The sequence below is a fragment of the Drosophila takahashii genome, chromosome 4 (assembly GCF_030179915.1).
Source record: "Drosophila takahashii strain IR98-3 E-12201 chromosome 4, DtakHiC1v2, whole genome shotgun sequence".
NCBI classification, from domain to species: Eukaryota; Metazoa; Arthropoda; class Insecta; order Diptera; family Drosophilidae; genus Drosophila; species Drosophila takahashii.
In genome coordinates, this window is record NC_091682.1 from 863,866 (window position 1) to 886,599 (window position 22,734).

The following is a 22,734-nucleotide window of genomic DNA, read 5'->3' on the forward strand; positions in this document are numbered from 1 at the left end:
TTATCGAAAAAAGTCCCCTACTAAAGGATTCTGGTAAACAGATCTCAAAGTTAATAAAATGCGATTTTTGGCCATAATTGAACCGCACATTCAGGCGATGGTTTTTTAGTTGACCAATTTATTTGACGACTTCAGCTCTTAATCTTGTGATACCAAATTTCTAAAAATATTACGATTTTTTTTAAAGTAGTTATAGATTAAAAATAAAATAGTAATAGTCAATAGTAACAATCATTTTGGCGAAAAATTTTTCTATAGCTTTAAAACTGTGAGCGTCACAGCTTTCGCGGCATGGGAATGGTAAGCTAATAAATGTACAGTGGCTCCATCGCTTAATCGGACACCTACTTTCATAAAATAAACATGCACAAAAAATGAATAAAATGGGTTAAATTCGTCGTTTTTTTGCTTTTACTTATACATAATGCTAATATCTTTCAAAAACATAAACAAAAATTACATATTTTTAACGAAAATACTTAGTTTTCCAACAAAAACAACAAAAAATCCGATTTTTAAGGTTCAACGAATAATTGGACACTCGCTGAATACGGTTATTTTTTATGGAACTTGCTCCAAACTTGGGGTTTTTGGCATTAAGATTACTTTGTAGTAGAGATTAAGAAAACAAACCATCACTACACTGCAAAAAAAAGTTGAAATGGCTCCAAGGAAAGCCATTTTCTGTGAAACTTCGTCAGTTGATTGGAAAACTCAAATCGGTTCACAACTTACCTAAAAATTGGACCAAACTATAACCAAACGGATAACTGCTTGGTCAAAAAGCACGATTTCCATACAAATTTCAACAAAAACGAAGCTTTCAGCTTAACAAGAATGTTCTCGAACCCATCTTTTAGGTAAGTTGTAAACCGATTTTTATAAACGATACATCATTTTGTCGGTTGTTTAATGCACTTTCAGATCAACAAAAAAAATATTAAAAAATAATTTTTTAAATGTTTTTTATCCTTTAAAATGTTAAGGTACTTTGGAATTATGCCGTCATTAACATCTTGATTTGGCCTTTCCCGCCTCATATTAAAATGTATCCCGGAACCTCATAATAATGTCCTGAACAATAGACATGACTTCTCCGACCAATCCAGTGCAGTTTTCAGTTCGAAATTGAGTCTTCCAATCAACTGACGAAGTTTCACAGAAAATGGCTTTCCTTGGAGCCATTTCAACTTTTTTTGCAGTGTAGTGATGGTTTCTTCTCTTAATCTCTACTACAAAGTAATCTCAATGCCAAAAACCCCAAGTTTGCAGCAAGTTCCATAAAAAATAACCGTATTCAGCGAGTGTCCGATTATTCGTTGAACCTTAAAAGTCGGATTTTTTGTTGAAAACTAAGTATTTTCGTTGAAAATATGTAATTTTGTTTATGTTTTTGGAAGATATTAGCATTATGTATAAGTAAAAGCAAAAAAGCGGCGCATTTAACCCATTTTATTCATTTTTTTTGCATGTTTATTTTATGAAAGTAGGTGTCTGTATATCCAAAACCCCAACTCTCTATCTCTTATAGTTTCAGAGATTTCCGCGTTCACACGGGCAGACAGACGGACATGGCTTGATCGACTCGGCTAGTGATACTGATCAAGAATATATATACGTCATAGGGTCGGGAACGCCTTTCCTCTGCCTGTTACATACTTTTCCCCGAATAAAAAATATACCATTTTTCAAAGCGTCTTTCCATAGAGAGCCACCCACCATCCACCATCCGTTAAACGGATGATCCGTAAGTTTGACTGACTTTGACCTGCTCATTTATGCGATAGTTATGCGATGTTTTTCGGTGCAAATCTGAATTCTTCCTCTTAACTGTGAAAAATAAAACGTTAACTACGAGAAGAGATCGAATCGATGGCGGGAACAAATTAAATAATGCTAAAGAGCATAGTTTTTTGACTGCAAACGAATACATCAATGTATGCAGGGCAATGCATTGCATACTTGTTATAGGATATGTTATAAAAGTTCAGGTATGTTTTAAAAAATGTAATATTATGCAATTATTCTATAATAACGAAATTTTACGACATTTTTGCTTAGTTGAACCCCCTGTTGCGATGAGCAACTGCTCTTCAAATCAGCTGATGTGGACGGTGCTGTGTGGGAACACGGATGGACTCTATGGGAAGAGGCTATTACTTTAAGAGTTACTGGTATAATAAATCTATGATTGCTACAGCTCTCGTTTTATTGTAAGGTGGGTTTTATTAAAATTAGCTTTGAAATAGCAATACAATTTTACCTTTGCATTCATCGTATTCACTCTCATAGTGATATCCCGGCGGACAATCCTTTGCTTTCACATTTAAGCAGTGGTAGCCACCTTTCGTGTTATGACAGTATTGGGATAACTTACACTCATGAATATTTTCCCTACATTCATCAATGTCAATGCACTTGTTTTCCAATTTATCTAAATTGTAGCCACTCGGACATATATTGGGTTGCATCGGAGAGCATGTGACGTTGTTATTATCTAACATAAATCCGGGGTGACACTTACATTGATATGCGTCAATAGTGTTTTCGCATATGTGGGCGCACAGATTTTCAATTTTCCCACATATGTCGTCTAAGGGTGAGGTAAAATCATATTTTATGCTTTTGGGGGAGGCGTTTCAACAACTTACCATCATCGGTTAGGACAATAGTACCATTCATATCCTCCTCAGAATCCAATTGACTTTCGCCATCCTCAGTTATAGAATTGTCAGTTATTTTTTTACCAATATCAGATTTTACGGTGGAATCTAAATCTTCATAACAACAAGCTCGATATGATTCAATTGAGGAAAGAAATGAAAATAATGGATCCTTGCAATTGACTTTACTAGCTTTAACTGCCAATCCAATTTGACAAGAACGACAACATGTTGCATAAGAATTAGAAGTTAAATTTCCTTCTCTGTCACACCGAGTACCGTCCAAGGCAGCAAGTCGACCTAGCTCACAATTTTGATTATCCAGTTCTCGAGAACAGCAGACTTTAAGTGTAGAATGACACAGACCAAGCCAAAGTTGTGGAATTATTATTGGGGCTATATCGATATTTGTGCAGGAGGCAGTGGTTCGCGCATGTCGAAGACCATTTATGCAGCATTTTCTTATATAATCCGATATGTTGTCTAAAAAAATAAAATTATATAAAGATAATTTCAAATGTATTTTTTTTACTTAATCCTAAAACATTTATATTAAAACACATTTTAAGGATGATAAACCACAGAATTGTGAATTTTACCAATCAAATAGTTACTCTCACAAGGGTATATTGTATTCGTGCTAAGGTATCAACAGGTAGAAGGCAGCGTTTCCGACCCAATAAAGTATATGGGACGTTCCATATCAACCCGGCCACCCCCTTTTTTGATTTTTTTTGTATGTGGACAGTACCACATTGATTGCAAAGCCCCTTGCTTCCAATATTTTACCTCATACCCATTTTTTCAATGTTACCACTCTTTCGCCGTATATTCGCGCTGAAAGGAAAACACAAAATCATTTTTAACCTGCGAACGAAATCACAATCAGCATAGTTCAAAAGCAGAAAAATCTGTCTTTCGATGGCCGATTACGAGAAAAATAATAGATTTTTTAAGACCGTAGATGACCAAACGATAGCGTTTTTAAAGTCTAAAAGTAGGATTTCGTCTAAAGGGCCAGTCTGCAAAAATACCATTATATTTTTCTCAAAAGGCCCGAGTTTTAACGGATTTTATGCCACTGGTTTCAAAGTGGGATCTCTCTTGAGGAATTAGCTATGAATTCTTTTCATTGATTTGTTAATTTTTTCCAAAGCATATACGATTATTTTATATTACTTATTAGCTTTTTCTGACAGTTAACTACTACAAAAACGTACAAAAGAATTCATAGCTAATTCCTCAAGAGAGATCCCACTTTGAAATCAGTGGCATAAAATCCGTTAAATATGGGGCTTTCTGAGAAAAATATAATGGTATTTTTGCAGACTGGCCCTTTGGACGAAATCCTACTTTTAGACTTTAAAAACGCTATCGCTTGGTCATCTACGGTCTAATAAAATCTATTATTTTTCTCGTAACCGGCTATGGAAAGACAGGTTTTTCTGATTTTGAACCATGCCAATTGTTTCTTTCGTTCGCAGGATAAAAATGATTTTGTGTTTTCTTTTTTACGCGATTATACGGCGAAAGAGTGGTAACATTGAAAAAATGGGTATGAGGTAAAATATTGGAAGCAAGGGGCTTTGCAATCAATGTGGTACTTTCCACATAGAAAATTAAAAAAAAAGGGGGGTGGCCGGGTTGATATGGAGCGTCCCATATTCCATATACTTCCATATTACACTAGTTTACAAAATAATATTCTTGGTGTGCTCCCCAGCAATTGATGGCAAATTCTGTTAGCGCTGGACCCCTAGATCACAGAAATAGCACTTATTTTTTTTCGATGGCACAGTTTTTTTTTAAAGATTTTTTAGAGTTCGAAATGTTAAATTTCGGACTTTTTTCGAATTTCTTCTTATATCTCGGCAGATATCAAATCGGTTGGGCCAGTTTTAGTTTTATTTTAAAGTCGATAGATCAGAGTTTAACTTTGCCATACAGATCAATACGATTGGATGAGTAATGGCAGCGCAGAAGCTTGACAAAGAGGAAAAATGTGTTTTTTGGTCGTCTGTAAGTCGGCTGTATATATCGTAAAAACTCGAAATAAATCCGTTGAAAAATCATAATGGGTACAAACTTAAAGTTTACATCCTACCGAATAAAACAAGCCGGATATGGCCCAAATCCATGGAAAACTGGATTTATGGTGGATTTTTAAAGTTCGGATTTTTCCACTTTTTTCGGTTGACAGAGTCCAAATTTAAGATTTATCATAGGCGGCGACATGTAAACAAAAATGAGTGGTGACGGCAGCCGGGTCAAAAAATAGCTAAATTTAAAAGCTAGAAAATTATAAAATAAATTTAATTTCTGAAAATTCCTTTAAAAATATAAAATTGCTTGCGTTATGACTGTGACTATTTTTAACTAAGTACAATAGGGTGGGTCGATTTGGGACCCTAAAAATCGTACAGGGGGAACGTAATCTTTAAAGGATTCTAAGCCATATTGGCGAACATACTTATGGTCTAAAATGACGTTTGGCCCCCCCCAAACGCGAATGAAAAATACTGCTTTTTTGAGAAAAATATCATAGTAGTCAGCACAGATATATTACTGAATACACTAGTTTACAGCCGAAATGCTCCCCAGCAATTGATGGCAAATTCTGTTAGTGCTGGACCCCTAGATCACAAAAATAGCACTCAATTTTTTTCGATGGCACAGTTTTTTTTTAAAGATTTTTTAAAGTTTGAAATGTTAAATTTCGGACTTTTTTCGAATTTCTTCTTATATCTCGGCAGATATCCACTCGGTTGGGCCAGTTTTAGTTTTATTTTAAAGTCAATAGATCAGAGCTTAACTTTGCCATACAGATCAATACGATTGGATGAGTAATGGCAGCCCAGAAGCTCGACAAAGAGGAAAAATGTGTTTTTTGGTCGTCTGTAAGTCGGCTGTATATATCGTAAAAACTCGAAATAAATCCGTTGAAAAATCATAATGGGTACAAACTTAAAGCTTACATCCTACTGAATAAAACAAGTCGGATATGGCCCAAATCCATGGAAAACTGGATTTATGGTGGATTTTTAAAGTTCGGATTTTTCCACTTTTTTCGGTTGACAAAGTCCAAATTTAAGATTTATCATAGGCGGCGACATGTAAACAAAAATAATTGGTGTTGGCAGCCGGGTCACTAAATAGCTAAATCAGATATTTAAAAGCTAGAAAATTATTAAAGTGAATTTAACGCAAGCAATTTTATATTTTTAAAGGAATTTTCAGAAATTAAATTTATTTTATAATTTTCTAGCTTTTAAATTTAGCTATTTTTTGACCCGGCTGCCGTCACCACTCATTTTTGTTTACATGTCGCCGCCTATGATAAATCTTAAATTTGGACTCTGTCAACCGAAAAAAGTGGAAAAATCCGAACTTAAAAAATCCACCATAAATCCAGTTTTCCATGGATTGGGGCCATATCCGACTTGTTTTATTCAGTAGGATGTAAGCTTTAAGTTTGTACCCATTATGATTTTTCAACGGATTTATTTCGAGTTTTTACGATATATACAGCCGACTTACAGACGACCAAAAAACACATTTTTCCTCTTTGTCGAGCTTCTGCGCTGCCATTACTCATCCAATCGTATTGATCTGTATGGCAAAGTTAAGCTCTGATCTATTGACTTTAAAATAAAACTAAAACTGGCCCAACCGATGGGCCGATGGTGGATATCTGCCGAGATATAGGAAAAAAATCGAAAAAATCTTTAAAAAAAAACTGTGCCATCGAAAAAAAATTTAGTATTATTTTCGTGATCTAGGGGTCCAAATCTAACAGAATTTGCCATCAATTGCTGGGGAGCATTTCGGCTGTAAACTAGTGTTATCGCTCGAAACATTTGCACACCTTTAGGGCCGTTTTCTCGTCCGTACTTTAGTTTGCCTGCCGAGACAACGGAGCGATAAACAAAAAATGGTTTCCTCGTCCTTATGTTAGCGCAGGTAGCGACAAATTTTGTCTCGGTACTTCATCCACCGTTTCAAATTTTTGCGGTTGGATTGTGCACAAGTGTTGCCAGACATTCGAGTGTTGTCAAACTGGTTCCACTCTTCATTCGAAAACTGCTGATTCTATTTATTACAGTTTAACATAAATCAAAATTGTTAGAGTCATCCAATTATTTTTTAAAATGAATTCCCGAGCGATTTATCTTCAAACTCTGTGGGATATCTTTAAATTGTCTGAAGTGCGAACCTATCGGCGCAGATATCTCGACCAAAGGAATTACTTAGAACATTACAGTGATAAGGAATTTGTTAAAAGGTTTCGCTTGCGTAAAAGCACGGTACTATTTGCTTTGCAAAAAATTGTTTTGCGACGTGAATCTAAAGTAAAGAAGTAAGGGCATTCATTTGATATAATTAATTCCATATAATCAAAAACCTTTATTACAGGGAAACGTCAATATAGTCATGGGTTAAGCTTCTAATAGCTCTTAGATTCTACGCAAGCGGCAGTTTTCTTATAACTGTTAGCGTGGCCACAGCCTGTCGAGTTGTTAAGGAAGTTTCTTTTGTTATAGCGTCTTTTTCAAAACAATATATGAAATACCAGCATATTGAAGATCTTCAAGAAAATGTTGTTGATTTTTATGAATGGCCAATAGCCGAAAGTCATAGGACTTTGCACGCATGTAACAATTCAATTTCCCGGAGGCGATTCCGAAGACACGGGTTCTACAAGAATTGTCTCCTGTTCATCGGTATCATTTTTACCGCGAAACTTTCTTTCTGCCGAAATTGTTTTTTTATTAGTTTGAAATTTTGCTTATATCATCAGCTGTTAGTATGACTGATTTATGGTTTTTATACCCTTGCAGAGGGTATTATAATTTTGGTCAGAAGTAACGCAGTGAAGGAGACGTTTCCGACCCCATAAAGTATATATATAAAGCTTTCACAAAATGAAGATATTTCGCTCAGTGTAAGAGCTTTTGACATAAATCTTATTCTTTTATGCATACCTTGATCAGGGTAAAACCGCGTGCCGATCGGACGTCTATATCTTATAGCTCCCATAGGAACAATAGGGTAAAATCGGTCAAAATTGGAAGTTTTTCAGAATATTTCGCTCAGAATATAAGCTATTCACATGAAACTTTTCAAATCGTATTATTTTATGCTTACCTTGGTCAGGGTAAAAGCGCCTGCCGATCTTACGTCTATATCATATAGCTCCCATAGGAACAATAGGGTGAAAAATTTTAAATTTTAATTTTTTTCAATTTTAAAATATTTTGTTGTTTATTAATTCATGTTGCTATTCTAGTCAAGTTTTCATTCGTCATTAGTCAAGTTAGCTTCCGTCCTCGTTTTCGATAGTTTTTCGATTAATTTTTGTCAATGCGTTAACTCTTCTGTTGTGGGGCTGCCAGCTAGTCTCAAATTAGTGCGCCTTTTATTTGTAGTTTTAAATGACGGACGAGAAAACGAAAACCGATTTGCCACCTGGATAAATTTACCCTTCCATTAGCTAAATTTTACTTTGCAGGACGGACGAGAATTTTAATAATGGGCTTTTCTTTTCACTCTTCCCAAACTATATTTTGTGTAAAAATCTTGATTCGGTACCACTTTTAGTTCTTAAGACAAAAATTGAAGTAGATTTCTGAGAAGTTCATTCAACACCAGAATTTAGCGAATTCTGATGCAATATTTAAATGCGATTTTTTTAGAATGTTGTCCAAACATTTCGCTGTGAAATGGTTTTGGTTTTACTAAAAAATAGTTTGCCGTTTTTTTTATGCAGTTTCAAACACATGTGAACATGTCGCTCGGGACATTTTTTCTCACCGTTTTGTAAAGTGGATTTCTTTACCTCTATCCCTTAATTGCTGGCTATTTTTCCTTTATCTTAATAGTTAAACGTGTAAATTAAGCATTCAGAACAGAAAAATTGCGTATATTAGCATTATGGATAACTAACAACATAAGACAGGTCCAAAAAATAACGAAAAAAATGGCTAACTTACTTTTGCGTATATTAATGGGGTTTGTCATATAAATAACCAAACTATACTCCACATTTTTAGTTTAGCTCAGGATCCAAATAATTAGAAACTAATATGGCTGCAAAATCATGTGAAATTTTTATACCCTTGTAGAGGGTATTATAATTTCAGTCAGATGTTTGCAACGCAGTGAAGGAGACGTTTCCGACCACATAAAGTATATATTTTTTTGATCAGCATCAATAGCCGAGTCCATCTAGCCATGTCCGTCTGTCCGTTTCTATGCGTCTAGTCTCTCAGTTTTAAAACTATCGCGATGAAACTTTCCCGAAAGTCTTCTTTCTATTGCAGGTAGTACATATGTCGGAGCGAGCCGGATCGGACCACTATATCTTAAGGCTCCCATAGGAATATTCAAACAAATATAAGAAAATTCATTGTAACTTTGTAGGGAGTAGGCGTTTTGATTCTTGACTACTTAAAAACAAAATTTAAATAAATAGAAACGCTGAATCTGGAATCCCTGGAACTGCACCGAGTGAGCATTCTTTTATCTGCAAGGGTATATAAGCTTCGGCTGGCCGAAGGTAGCTTCCTTTCTTGTTTTTTTTAAGTTTAAAGGTTTTTGGCTTGGTGGACTTTTTGGTGGAAGTGCCCATATATAATCCTAGTCTGGATCTCTAGCCGAGTCGATCTTGCCATGTCCGTCCGTCTGTCTTTATAAACGCAGAGATCTCGGGAAAAGCTAGAAAGTTGGGATTAACCACATATGTTTTTTGTCCTTATTAATACTTATCGAAAAGCTATGATCAAATAATGAAATTCTAGCACTGCAAGCAGTCGGTTTACTGCATGCTTGTTTCCATCTCTGTTGAACTTCCTTTGGCTGAGTATCTGAAAGTCGAGGTATTCGACTGTAACGCTCGCTCTAGTTTTACTATTAAATAGTACCCAAAGCAAAAACATAACACACGTTACTATTTTAGTTATTTAACTATCCGTATAGGTACATTTTCCCAATAACCTTTTTGTGTAAACCAGTGGCGGATCTAGGGTGATATCAGAAAAAAAAATGTTGTTGCATATTTTTTAAATTCCAAAATCCTCTAATTTTTCACCCGAATGGGGGGTGATATATCACCCATATAACCCCCCGTGGATCCGCGCATGAACTAAACAAATTTTTGGTGGATACTTTTTTATACCCTTGCAGAGCTCAGAGAAGCTGGGTTGGGTAAAATGAAATTTTTGAAATTTGAATACGGGAATCGTTTGTCCATCATGTGTCCATCCTTTAGTTTATTTGTCCACGTCCAGTTTCAAAAATATAGAATTTCAAAAATTTTCGAAAATCCAAAATTTTTTTTGGTGGGCTGATATGTTCTTGATGTGTCTACTTGTGTCCACTTTCCAGAATTTTTAAAATGCCAAAACTTTGGAAGATATACTTTTAAGTTTTCACTGAATTTCGAAAAAATTAAACTCGAATTTTTCAAAATTTTTTTGTTGGTGTACCCATATGTCTTTAATGTGTCCAGTGGACACTGTCCACCTTTCAGAATTTTGAAAAAGTCAATACTTTGGAAGATATACCACTTTTTAGTTTTCACTAAATTTAAAAAAAAAACAAACTCGAATTTTTCAAACAAATTTTTTGGTGGACTGATATGTCCTTAATGTGTCCACTTGTGTGCACCTTTCAGAATTTTGAAAAAGTCAAAACTTTGGAAGGTATAAGCATTTTTTCCATTCGGAACAATTGAAACGCGATTTCCAGTCTGCGCCCCCTCAATAAAATCCCATGAAGAAAACACTGGAAAATACTTAAAAGAAATGTTCCAATTGTAAATGTGGAAAGTTTATTATAGAGCTGACAAAAGATCGACTGAAGTCGACTACAAGTCGATAGTATGCTTTGCGATTGTTCAGTCGATTTTCAGTCGACTACTATCGACTTTTTTTTAAATCAAGTACCGTTTGTAGCTCATTTCTATAGTTTAACTCTAATATTTCTTTATAAAATCCAAAGAATCTTTTGAAATTATTTTCATTTAAAATGGAGAAGTTTTTAGCTGTTTCCAAAGAAAATGGTAAGTACAACTAAATTATTTAATCAGCATAATCTATTAATTTGGTTACGAGTAGACTCTCAAGAAAAAGGGAAACCGAGAGGTTCCGATGTTTGGAAGATGTTCCAAAAAATCGACAAGACGAACGCAAAATGTCTTTTGCGCAACAAAATATGAAACTTTGAAATGCTGCGCTAGGAAATATTTACTTATCCCAGCAACCTCAACTGAATCTGAGCGAATGTTCAGCAAAGCGGGTTACATTGCTTCAGATCGAAGATCTGCGCAAAAGTCCAGAAATATTAACATGTTACTTTTTTTAAACAAGAACGAATGGGTCCTTAGTAATTAAAAATTTGACTTTTATGTATATTTCAATTTACATACAGACTGATTAAAAAAAAACAACACTATTTAAGGCTTTATTTATTATTTACTTGGAATATAAAGCCTAGTACTCAGTTCGGCTAAGAGTTTCACTAGTCGAAAAATATTATTCTTTTGTAGTGTGACCAAAGTTTTCAGAGTTCACCCGCTTTGCCTTGTAGCATGGTCTTATTGTAAACCAGCTGGTTTCCCAACCAGCAAGCAAATTAACTGGCGCCAATTTTAAAACATTAGAAAACGTTGAGCCGACCTGAGTCGCAAGCTTTATATTCGCTGTTGGAATGGCGATATGTATTGCCGCCACTCCTACAGGCAGTTTTCCATTGGTTTTTGGGGTTTTCATTCCTGATAAAAACTTTTCTTCTAATGTCAAATAACGACTAGTCGATAATATCGAAACAGTCGACTGAAATGCTGTCAAACAATCGACTGACTACACTATCGATAGTTTTGCAGCTCTAGTTTATTAAGGTTTTGAAGAACAAATTTTTTCATTTTGACAGAATGTATAGCCCAAAATCAAATATTTTTTAAATAAAACAGTTTTGTTCCAAAAGGGCAGTTCATAAAAAAAAGGTTTTTATACCCTTGCAGAGGGTATTATGATTTCATTCAAAAGTTTGCAACGCAGTGAAGGATACTTTTCCGACCCCATAAAGTATATATATTCTTGATCAGCATCACTAGACGAGTCGATCTAGCCATGTCCGTCTGTCCGTCTGTCCGTTTCTACGCAAACTAGTCTCAGTTTTAAAGCTATCGGCTTGAAACTTTCCCAAAAGTCTTCTTTCTATTGCAGGTAGTATATAACTCGGAACCGACCGGATCGGACTACTATATCTTATAGCTCCCATAGGAAGGAAACGTAAAAAAAATTAAAGCTTCGGTGTTTTTTGAAATAAAGCCTTCTACTCTTTGAAATATTATTTTTTAAATATTTCTGAATTTTGAATAAAATATTTTAAAAATCGGACGACTATATCATATAGCTGCCATAGGAACGATCGGAAAATTAATGGGAAAGTAATAGGAAATAAATTTTAGCTTTTTTGGTTTTTATTGTATTTTCTTCTACTTTAGGACATGACTCCTTTTAAATATTTCCGAATTTCAATTTTAATTTTATCAAAATCGGACGACTATATCATATAGCTGCCATAGGAACGATCGAAAAATTAATGGGAAATTAATTGGAAACCAATTATAGCTCCGTTGGCTTTTATTGTATTTTCTTATACTATAGGATATGATTTTTTTTAATGTTTCCTAGTTTTTACTTAAATTCAACAAAAATCGGACGACTATATTCTATAGCTGCAAAAGGGAAGGATAGAAAAAATAATGTTAAAATGATACGAAATTTAAAATTTTTGCGATTTGAAAGTTAATAGGAACGATCTGCAAGGGTATATAAGCTTCGGCTAGTCGAAGCTAGCTTTCTTTCTTGTTTAGGTCTGTTTCGTGCACGTAATGAACTGAACAGGATTTTTATTAGATTTAAAAGTGTTAAGAATATTGACCAGACAAAAGTTAAGACGAATTGTGAGATATGAATTCGAAAAACTACTTTTTTAAGGTGTAGAGAGACATATTCAATATTTATGTATGGGTTGAAGCTTGGAAGGACCTTTGGGCAGGATTACTCACAAAATTGAATCTTTTAGTTTATATTTAACCAGGAAAAAAATATCGGTTAAGTTTGATCATTGGAACCGGAAAATTATGAAACAATCGCACATAGCCAAAAAATAGACTATATTTCGAAAAATTAGCGGTAAGTCCTTAAAAAGAGGATCAAGGACGCGTGGAATTTTTTTCGTACACATCATACATGGTTCTTTCGATCTGCATTTAAATGTTTCGCTTTCTATAAACAACAACAACTCTACAAATTTAAAAAAAAAAAAAAAAAGTGCGTTGGTGTCGTATAGTTTTGAAACACACCTTAGTCGTTTGATTCGACTTGAGTTATGCAAATAGGTAAATTCAACAGCCAAATTTCTGAATGGAGAACTTTACCAGGTAGTAAATTAACAATTGGAAATATTTTTAAGCCTGAATGGGTAGTCCGATTTTGGGGTTTGCAATGACGTTACCTGTGTAATATATAAGTATAAAAATAGACACCTAGAACGCACCATTAGTCTATTTTTGTGTGAAAAGTGAAGGGAAAAGTTGTGCGCGATATTTGAAAATGCTTGCAGTGTACCAGAACTATTGTGAATCGTGAATTAAAGCAAAGTGGCATTGTACGAAATTCTGAATCTTTGTGATTGTGTATCCTTGTTAATTTTGTTAAGAGTCTTTTTAAGACTTGCAAAATTTTCAAGTTTGTTTTGTGATTTTATCAATTTAAAATTCTTTTGATACCACAATTTCGTGCTGTGTCATAAGTGTTGGTGCATAAGTGTGATCAGTGTTGTGAATATTCCTTCGTTTTGTTCCACAAGATATACGAGTGAAGTGGCGTTGCGCAAAATTCTGAGATATTCCCTGTCATTGTGTTTTTTGTTTTCCGAATTCTTTGAATTTAGCTTACAGTCTTTTTATATATTCTTTTTCATATACATTTCTTTATATATATGTCATGCGCGGATCCACGGGGGGTGATATGGGTGATATATCACCCCCCACTCGGGTAAAAAATGAAAGAAATTTTGATATTCAAAAAGTATGCAACAAAAAAATTCTTCTTCAAAATCCTAGATCTGCCACTGATATATGTATATTACTTTTAATACATATATAAGTTTTTTAAAGACTTATTCTTGATAATAAGGTACACTAGTATTAAAAACATACAAACAGTATTTAAAAACAGTTTAAACATAGCAAAAAGTGAAGTGAATAATTAAATTATCTAACACGATGACACCCAAACCAGTTGATGTCACCACCATAGTGGACGCACTTTGTAATGTTAATATTTTTACCAAAAACGGAACTCTGAAGCCGAGAAGTGACGATGTTTGGATAGAAGCCATATGCCTATATGCCCGAGTTAATCGATATACCATACTGACTACTGTGAAACAAAGATGTGGCATATCAGAGGCGAATAACACTGCGAGTAACAGCACCTGAAGATGATCCAGAGTACGAATTAAGCGAACCATCAAAAAATGGACCTCTGCCCATTCTTTACTTGAACCTGCAGTTGGATGAAGAGGCATGGAGATCAATTGCCCCTAAGGCGTAACAGAAAAAGGATTGCCAAGTGCGTGTATGAAAAAGTGCCACTTACTTGTGCGTTTAATTTTAAGAAGGCCAAAATTTTGGACAAGGTGGACAATATATGGCTTAAGATAAAAGGATATTGAAGTAGGTGCAGTTCAATATTAAAAGGACATTGCCTTGTGGAACTCGAAGAGCAGTGCGGTATCTCGATTTCCGTTTCGGTACCAGACACACGAGGAATTCCACATAACAAAAAACGGCGGTGCACAGGATCCAGACAAATTGAAATCGGGGAAGAGTTAATTTTAAAAAAGCGCCATTATGGAGAAAGGAAGCAACCAAGGAAATGAAAGGTGACGACCCAGAGCCGAGCTACATCCCGAAGCTACCAACTCTTCGAAAACTTCGTGAAGAGGTAACTAACTGGCACCTAGGAATCACCAAGGATCGTGATCCAATTTCAAGTTTATACCTCAAGAAGTATGAGGGTAAATTGGCTGGCTGCATCTTTGATATCGGATTGGACGAATTTTTCGAGAACATATCAGTCCACCAAAACAATTGTAAAAAACTCAAATTTTTGATTTTCGAAAATTTTTGAAATTTTATATATTTGAAACTGGAGGTGGACAAAAAAAACTAAAGGGTGGACACAAGTGGACACATGATGGACAAACGATTCCCGTATTTAAATTTCAAAAATTTCATTTTAGGCAACCCAGCTTCTCTGAGCTCCCTTGCAGAGAATACAATTTCTGTCAGAAGTTTGCAACGCAGTGAAGGAGACCTTTCCGTTTCCGCATATAGAGTCATAAAGTTACTATTTTTAATAATTGTGCTGATTTAATTTTAAGAAGGCCAAAATTTCGGACAAGGTGGACAATATATGGCTTAAGATAGAAGGATATTGAAGTAGGTGCAGTTCAATATTAAAAGGACATTGCCTTGTGGAACTCGAAGAGCAGTGCGGTATCTCGATTTCCGTTTCGGTACCAGACACACGAGGAATTCCACATAACAAAAAACGGCAGTGCACAGGATCCAGACAAATTGAAATCGGGGAAGAGTTAATTTTAAAAAAGCGCCATTATGGAGAAAGGAAGCAACCAAGGAAATGAAAGGTGACGACCCATAGCCGAGCTACATCCCGAAGCTACCAACTCTTCGAAAACTTCGTGAAGAGGTAACTAACTGGCACCTAGGAATCACCAAGGATCGTGATCCAATTTCAAGTTTATACCTCAAGAAGTATGAGGGTAAATTGGCTGGCTGCATCTTTGATATCGGATTGGACGAATTTTTCGAGAACATATCAGTCCACCAAAACAATTGTAAAAAACTCAAATTTTTGATTTTCGAAAATTTTTGAAATTTTATATATTTGAAACTGGAGGTGGACAAAAAAAACTAAAGGGTGGACACAAGTGGACACATGATGGACAAACGATTCCCGTATTCAAATTTCAAAAATTTCATTTTAGGCAACCCAGCTTCTCTGAGCTCCCTTGCAGAGAATACAATTTCTGTCAGAAGTTTGCAACGCAGTGAAGGAGACCTTTCCGTTTCCGCATATAGAGTCATAAAGTTACTATTTTTAATAATTGTGCTGATATCTAAATTTTTTTTAGTTGCTTGATGTTTGCACTACTTAAATATAAAGAAAAAATCTTAAGAACAATGCCTGTGAGAAATAATAGGGACGCAATCAGAAGTTCCATGATATTGGTAGTAATTCTGGAAAAGAAACAAACATTTAATTTTTTATACCTGTTAGAGTAAAAGGATATATTGCATTCGTGCAAAAGGATGTAACAGCTAGAGGGAAGCGATTCCGACCCCATAAAGTACATATATTCTTGACCAGGGTCACTAGCCGAGTCGATCTAGCCATGTCCGTCTGTCTGTCCGTTTGTCTGTCCGTCTGTCTGTCCGTCTGTCTGTCCGTCTGTCTGTCCGTCTGTCTGTCCGTCTGTCTCTCCGACTGTCTGTCTGTATGAACGCTGTGATCTCGGAAACTACAAAAGCTAGAAGGTTGAGATTTCCCACACTTTTTCTTAGGCTTCCTACGCAGCGCCCCCCTAACGTCCACAATCACCCACTAACGATTTTATAATGTGTCTAGCGACCACACCTTTAAAGATTTCCGAGAAGTATAAATGCCATTTTGTTGTGTATATTTATACTTATCAAAATGTAGAAGACATTTTTCAAATCGGACCATTCATTAAAAATGAATGCGTAATCCAAAAAATGTTATATATCCATCTTCCTTGCACTCCCTTTAGCTGAGTGATGGGTGTTAGATAGTCGGAACACCAAACCGACTATAACGTTCTCTCTTCTTTTAACTTCTTTTCATACTTTTTATAATTTTGCTCAGAAGTTTGTAACGCAGTGAAGGAGACGTTTCCGACCCCATAAATTATATCAAATAACGAGGTAAAAAACTAGTGACGATCGCACCTTCAACATACAAAAGTTTTGATATCAACATTTGTGACGAAAAATTATTACACTCGTCATTAAATACACTTTCTAATATTTTCTCATTCGGCCCGCCCTAGCATACTATTTTAGCCTTTTTACCTTCATAGGCATTTTCTATTGCAGCGTGCCGAATGAGAAAATCTTAGAAAGTGTATTTAATGACGAGTGTAATAATTTTTCGTCACAAATGTTGATATCAGAACTTTTGTATGTTGAAGGTGCGATCGTCACTAGTTTTTTACCTCGTTAAGAGGTGTTTATACCCTTGCAGAGGGTATTATGATTTCAGTCAGAAGTTTGCAACGCAGTGAAGGAGACATTTCCGACCCCATAAAGTATATATATTCTGGATCAGCATCACAAGACGAGTCGATCTAGCCATGTCCGTCTGTCCGTCCGTCTGTCCGTCCGTCTGTCCGTCCGTTTCTACGCAAACTAGTCTCTCAGTTTTAAAGCTATCGGGATGAAACTTTCGTAAAAGTCGTATTTCTATTGCAGGTAGTATATATGTCGGAACCAACCGGATCAGACAACTATATCTTATAGCTCCCATAGGAAGGATCAAAAAAAAAACGTATTAAAATTTTAGCTCCGGTGTTTTTTTAAATTTTACCTTCTACTCTTGGGAATATTTTTTTTTATATATTTCTGAATTTCGGTTTTTTTGTTTTTTAATTCGGATCACTATATCATATAGCTGCCATAGGAACGGTCGAAAAATTAAATGGAAATTAATGGGAAAAAAAATTATATCTTTGTTGGTTTTTATTACATTCCCTTCTACTCTGGGATATGACTATATTGAAATATTTTCAAATTTCGATTTTAATTTTTAAAAGATCGAACTACTATATCATATAGCTGTGATAGAAACGATCGAAAAATTAATGTGAAATAATAAGAAATTTAACATTTTTGCGATTTGTAAATTAATAGAATGATCTGCAAGGGTATATAAGCTTCGGCTTGCCGAAGCTAGCTTTCTTTCTTGTTTTATTTGATATCAGAAGTTTTTGTTTGTTTATATTTGCTCTCATAGGAGCTAGTATATACATTTAAATTTAAATTGGTCAATCATAATTTGTAAACCACTGTATTTAAACAAATTAAGTAAAAAAGGCGTTTAAGTATTTCAAAATACCTTTTAAACGAGGTATAGCACATGTCTGTAGCTTCAGTAGTGTAGAACTTACAAACTAACGAAATTTAGCTGTTTCTAGCTTTTTTTCCGCTAAAGCAGCGGGTTTTTCCAAAAGTCGTAAAACAAAAGTTTCCTATTTGGAACTCCTTAAAACAATTGAAATTATTCTATGAGCTTAAAATACAGTTTGAATACCCACGCACAAAATTAAACACTCAGGAAGCGTTAGTTGTTCTGAGCTGGCAAAAGTGGCTATTTTCGTTTCTGAATAACTTTTAAACGCGATTTTTTACATAAACATGATATATACCAAAATTTAAGGAATCTCAAGGGCTATACAGTTTAAAGTTGTAAGGAAAATCGTTAGAGCCGTTTTTGAGAAAATTAAAAAAAAGCTAAAAACAAGAAAGAAAGCTAGCTTCGGCAAGCCGAAGCTTATATACCCTTGCAGATCATTCTATTAATTTACAAATCGCAAAAATGTTAAATTTCTTATTATTTCACATTAATTTTTCGATCGTTTCTATCACAGCTATATGATATAGTAGTTCGATCTTTTAAAAATTAAAATCGAAATTTGAAAATATTTCAAAATAGTCATATCCCAGAGTAGAAGGGAATGTAATAAAAACCAACAAAGATATAATTTTTTTTCCCATTAATTTCCATTTAATTTTTCGACCGTTCCTATGGCAGCTATATGATATAGTGATCCGAATTAAAAAACAAAAAAACCGAAATTCAGAAATATATAAAAAAAATATTCCCAAGAGTAGAAGGTAAAATTTAAAAAAACACCGGAGCTAAAATTTTAATACGTTTTTTTTTTTGATCCTTCCTATGGGAGCTATAAGATATAGTTGTCTGATCCGGTTGGTTCCGACATATATACTACCTGCAATAGAAATACGACTTTTACGAAAGTTTCATCCCGATAGCTTTAAAACTGAGAGACTAGTTTGCGTAGAAACGGACGGACAGACGGACGGACAGACGGACAGACGGACATGGCTAGATCGACTCGTCTTGTGATGCTGATCCAGAATATATATACTTTATGGGGTCGGAAATGTCTCCTTCACTGCGTTGCAAACTTCTGACTGAAATCATAATACCCTCTGCAAGGGTATAAATATTCCCAAGAGTAGAAGGTAAAATTTAAAAAAACACCGGAGCTAGAATTTTTTTACGTTTTTTTTTGATCCTTCCTATGGGAGCTATAAGATATAGTTGTCTGATCCGGTTGGTTCCGACATATATACTACCTGCAATAGAAATACGACTTTTACGAAAGTTTCATCCCGATAGCTTTAAAACTGAGAGACTAGTTTGCGTAGAAACGGACGGACAGACGGACGGACAGACGGACAGACGGACATGGCTAGATCGACTCGTCTAGTGATGCTGATCAAGAATATATATACTTTATGGGGTCGGAAATGTCTCCTTCACTGCGTTGCAAACTTCTGACTGAAATCATAATACCCTCTGCAAGGGTATAAAAATTCGAAATTCAGAAATTTAAAAAGAAAATACTCCCAAGAGTAGAAGGTAATATTTCAAAAAATATCGGAGCTATAATTTTTTTTCCGTTTTTTTCCGTTTTTTTTTCGATCCTTCCTATGGGAGCTATAAGATATAGTTGTCCGATCCGGTTGGTTCCGACATATATACTACCTGCAATAGAAATACGACTTTTACGAAAGTTTCATCCCGATAGCTTTAAAACTGAGAGACTAGTTTGCGTAGAAACGGACGGACAGACGGACAGACGGACATGGCTAGATCGACTCGTCTTGTGATGCTGATCCAGAATATATATACTTTATGGGGTCGGAAATGTCTCCTTCACTGCGTTGCAAACTTCTGACTGAAATCATAATACCCTCTGCAAGGGTATAAATATTCCCAAGAGTAGAAGGTAAAATTTAAAAAAACACCGGAGCTAGAATTTTTTTACGTTTTTTTTTTGATCCTTCCTATGGGAGCTATAAGATATAGTTGTCTGATCCGGTTGGTTCCGACATATATACTACCTGCAATAGAAATACGACTTTTACGAAAGTTTCATCCCGATAGCTTTAAAACTGAGAGACTAGTTTGCGTAGAAACGGACGGACAGACGGACGGACAGACGGACAGACGGACATGGCTAGATCGACTCGTCTAGTGATGCTGATCAAGAATATATATACTTTATGGGGTCGGAAACGTCTCCTTCACTGCGTTGCAAACTTCTGACTGAAATCATAATACCCTCTGCAAGGGTATAAAAAAGTTTAAACAAATTTTCTTTTGTTCATATATTTTTAACTATTACATTTACACAAATTGCAAATAAAAGGCGTTTATAGCATTTAAAAATACCTTTCAAACGAGATGCAGCACAAGTCTGTAGCTTTAGTAGTATAGAAGTTACGGCTTTCCGAATTTTAGCTATTTATAGCTCTTTTCCCGCTAAACTAGCGGGTTTTTTTTAAAAGTGGTAGAACAAAAGTTTTTTATATCGATGTGATGAACGTCATATCAAATTTTCAGAACTTAAAAAACATATTTTGGACAAACTGACAAACAGAATTAAATTTTCATTTTGGGAAGAAGAAGAAAATCTTATTTTGGCTATAACTTTTGAACGGAGCGTCGGATTTTATCATATGACCCCTCATTCGACGGGTATTTTCAATAGGAACACAACTAAAACATTGCGAGGGGGCATTTATCCCCACCGGCCCCAACAGCTCCAAAATTCGAAATTTTCACTTTTTCACTTTTACCTCTCTCTCTCCCAAACCAATTGATTTTCTTGAGGTGTTGGTATGCAATCCTTTAAGTTTTTGCAATACCTTTCGATTGGTGTATTACTCATTACGATCGGACTATCACAGCAGATTTTCAATTTTGCGGCTATATAATAGTAGTCGCCTTTGCACACTCTCCTGGTGCGCTTCGTCACTACATGGACTGCCGTCCATAGTGATATACTTTTGATCAGGATCAATAGGGGAGTCTTCGGCCAATGAGCTAGTGGAATGGCTTGGAGGGCGCCGAGCTAAAGGCTACCGAACGGGTCGCAGGTTGCGGATAGCGAATGCACCGGGTTATCCAGGGTAGCTACGAATAAGCGTGGATGTTGACACGGCCCAGGCACCGTTAAGCCCCAACATGAATCGCGAATAAGTAGCCCCGGACAGCCAGCGGGTATCTGCGCCGTAGCATTGCCGACGTCGCGCTTGTGCTGCCGCCTCCGACACACCCCCTCCTTCCCTATTCCCCCAACATTCATCTCACCCTGGGCTGGACTAAGGTGTCACTCGAACCGTGCCGAGAGTCAATCTGGCTGGGAGCCCGACTCAACAAATAACTCAGTCTCTAACGGTGGGCTCAGGCAAGTGGCGACAGCATGTTCTAACCAGCCTTACCCGGGTACAGCGGATCTCTGCCCGGGTGGACCTGTCCTTTCTCCGCAGCTCGTGGAAACAAGCATGGAGAAGTTAAATAGTAATATTAAAATAAACGCAGAGTCCGACACTCTTAAAAAGTCGGATGTCAACACCAAAGACAACCAAATGAGCAAGGGTGCCGTACCGAAAGCCCCCATGCATGCAACATCGACACCAGCCAAGGCCAGCGGACCACGCAGTCAAGTAGCCCCAACAAACCGCAAAGGCCAGTCCAAAACACCCACCAATGCCGGGGCGGCTCACCAGCCAAACCAACCGGAGGAAGGTGCAAGGGCTGACCTTGTGGTAAGTACCAGGGCCAAGAAGTTTAAGCGGACACCACCTAACCAGGCAGGACCGCTTAAACGGAAGAAGGCTTACCGCATCTTAAAACGTCTGGCCACCAACCCCATCCGGGAGGATCAAAAATCCAAGGAGGACTACCTAAAGATCCAGGAAGACATAACCTGGGCAAAGGCGGTAATACCAGACTTTGACCCGGCAAAGATAACAAGCGACAGCAACAAGCGGGCTCAACAATTGGCGCAACCAGCGAGCAAGACGGCCAAGACAACCAGTCGCGGCACGTGGTCTAGGTCCTTTGCCGAAGTGGTGAGGGATCGGAAGATCATCGGCGTCATTGACCAGAACGATGAAGGCGGCAGGATCCCAAGGAACCAGTGAGGTCTGGTTAGTAGCGACGGTGGCCTTAAAAGTGCTGGACAAAAACCCAGGACCGCTTCCTGACTGCACAGATGCAGGGTGAGAGAGATCGGCAGCGCTTTATAAGGCTGCCATCACCAAAGTTGGCGAGGTCTACCCCGGAGCCAAGCTGGCCGTCTGCGAGGCAGCGGATATCCCGTCCAGACCAAGGGCGAGGGTGTGGTTGCCGTCTGAACCCTCTGAGCCAGAGCCTCTTAGCCTCTTGACAAGGTTCAACCCCAAGCTCCCCAACGACTGCAGAAGTCACTTCAACAAAGCTAAATATAACAACAGCGAAGCTTCCTGAAACATGTACCATACGAAGCTAAGCCAATACAAAAAGGAAATTAGAATATCAAAGCGAAGAGAATGGGCCAACTTCTGCAGTAGCATAGAATCTACAGCGGAGGCTTCCAGACTCAGAAGAATCTTAGCAAAATCTCCAGTAACCGTTGGATACCTAAAAACCAACGAAGACACCTAGCCGGGAAATATCCAGGAAACTTCAGAACTCTTGCTAGACACCCGGTTCCCTAAAAACACTCAAGTTGTAGAGGACCTGCACTTAGAGGAGAACCTCGACGAGCACTTCAAACCCTGAACGCATCAAATAGGCGATTAGCTCCTTTAAGCCCTTCAAATCACCTGGCCCTGACGGCTTCTTGCCGGCCCAACTACAACGGACAATAGATACGACCC

The 22,734-nt window shown here is 36.7% G+C and overlaps 1 protein-coding gene across 5 annotated transcripts in view; it reads right to left on the minus strand.

Moving 5' to 3' along the window:
* The window catches only part of LOC108054897 (fibulin-1), a 90,607-nt gene that overhangs the window by 42,021 nt on the left and 25,852 nt on the right, over nucleotides 1-22,734 (minus strand). For 4 of the 5 annotated variants that reach the window (XR_011419539.1, XM_044395328.2, XM_070218019.1 and 1 more), the window contains exons 2-3: nucleotides 2,652-3,146; nucleotides 2,264-2,593 (exon numbers count right to left, since the gene is read on the minus strand). Coding sequence is in view for 4 of the 5 variants with exons in the window: in XM_044395328.2 (XP_044251263.1) it covers nucleotides 2,264-2,593; nucleotides 2,652-3,146 (825 nt within the window). In the remaining variant the exon portion in view is untranslated. Of the gene's footprint in view, nucleotides 1-2,263; nucleotides 2,594-2,651; nucleotides 3,147-4,767; nucleotides 4,817-22,734 lie in introns of those variants that run through there. The other variant, XM_070218021.1, reaches the window with a different exon arrangement.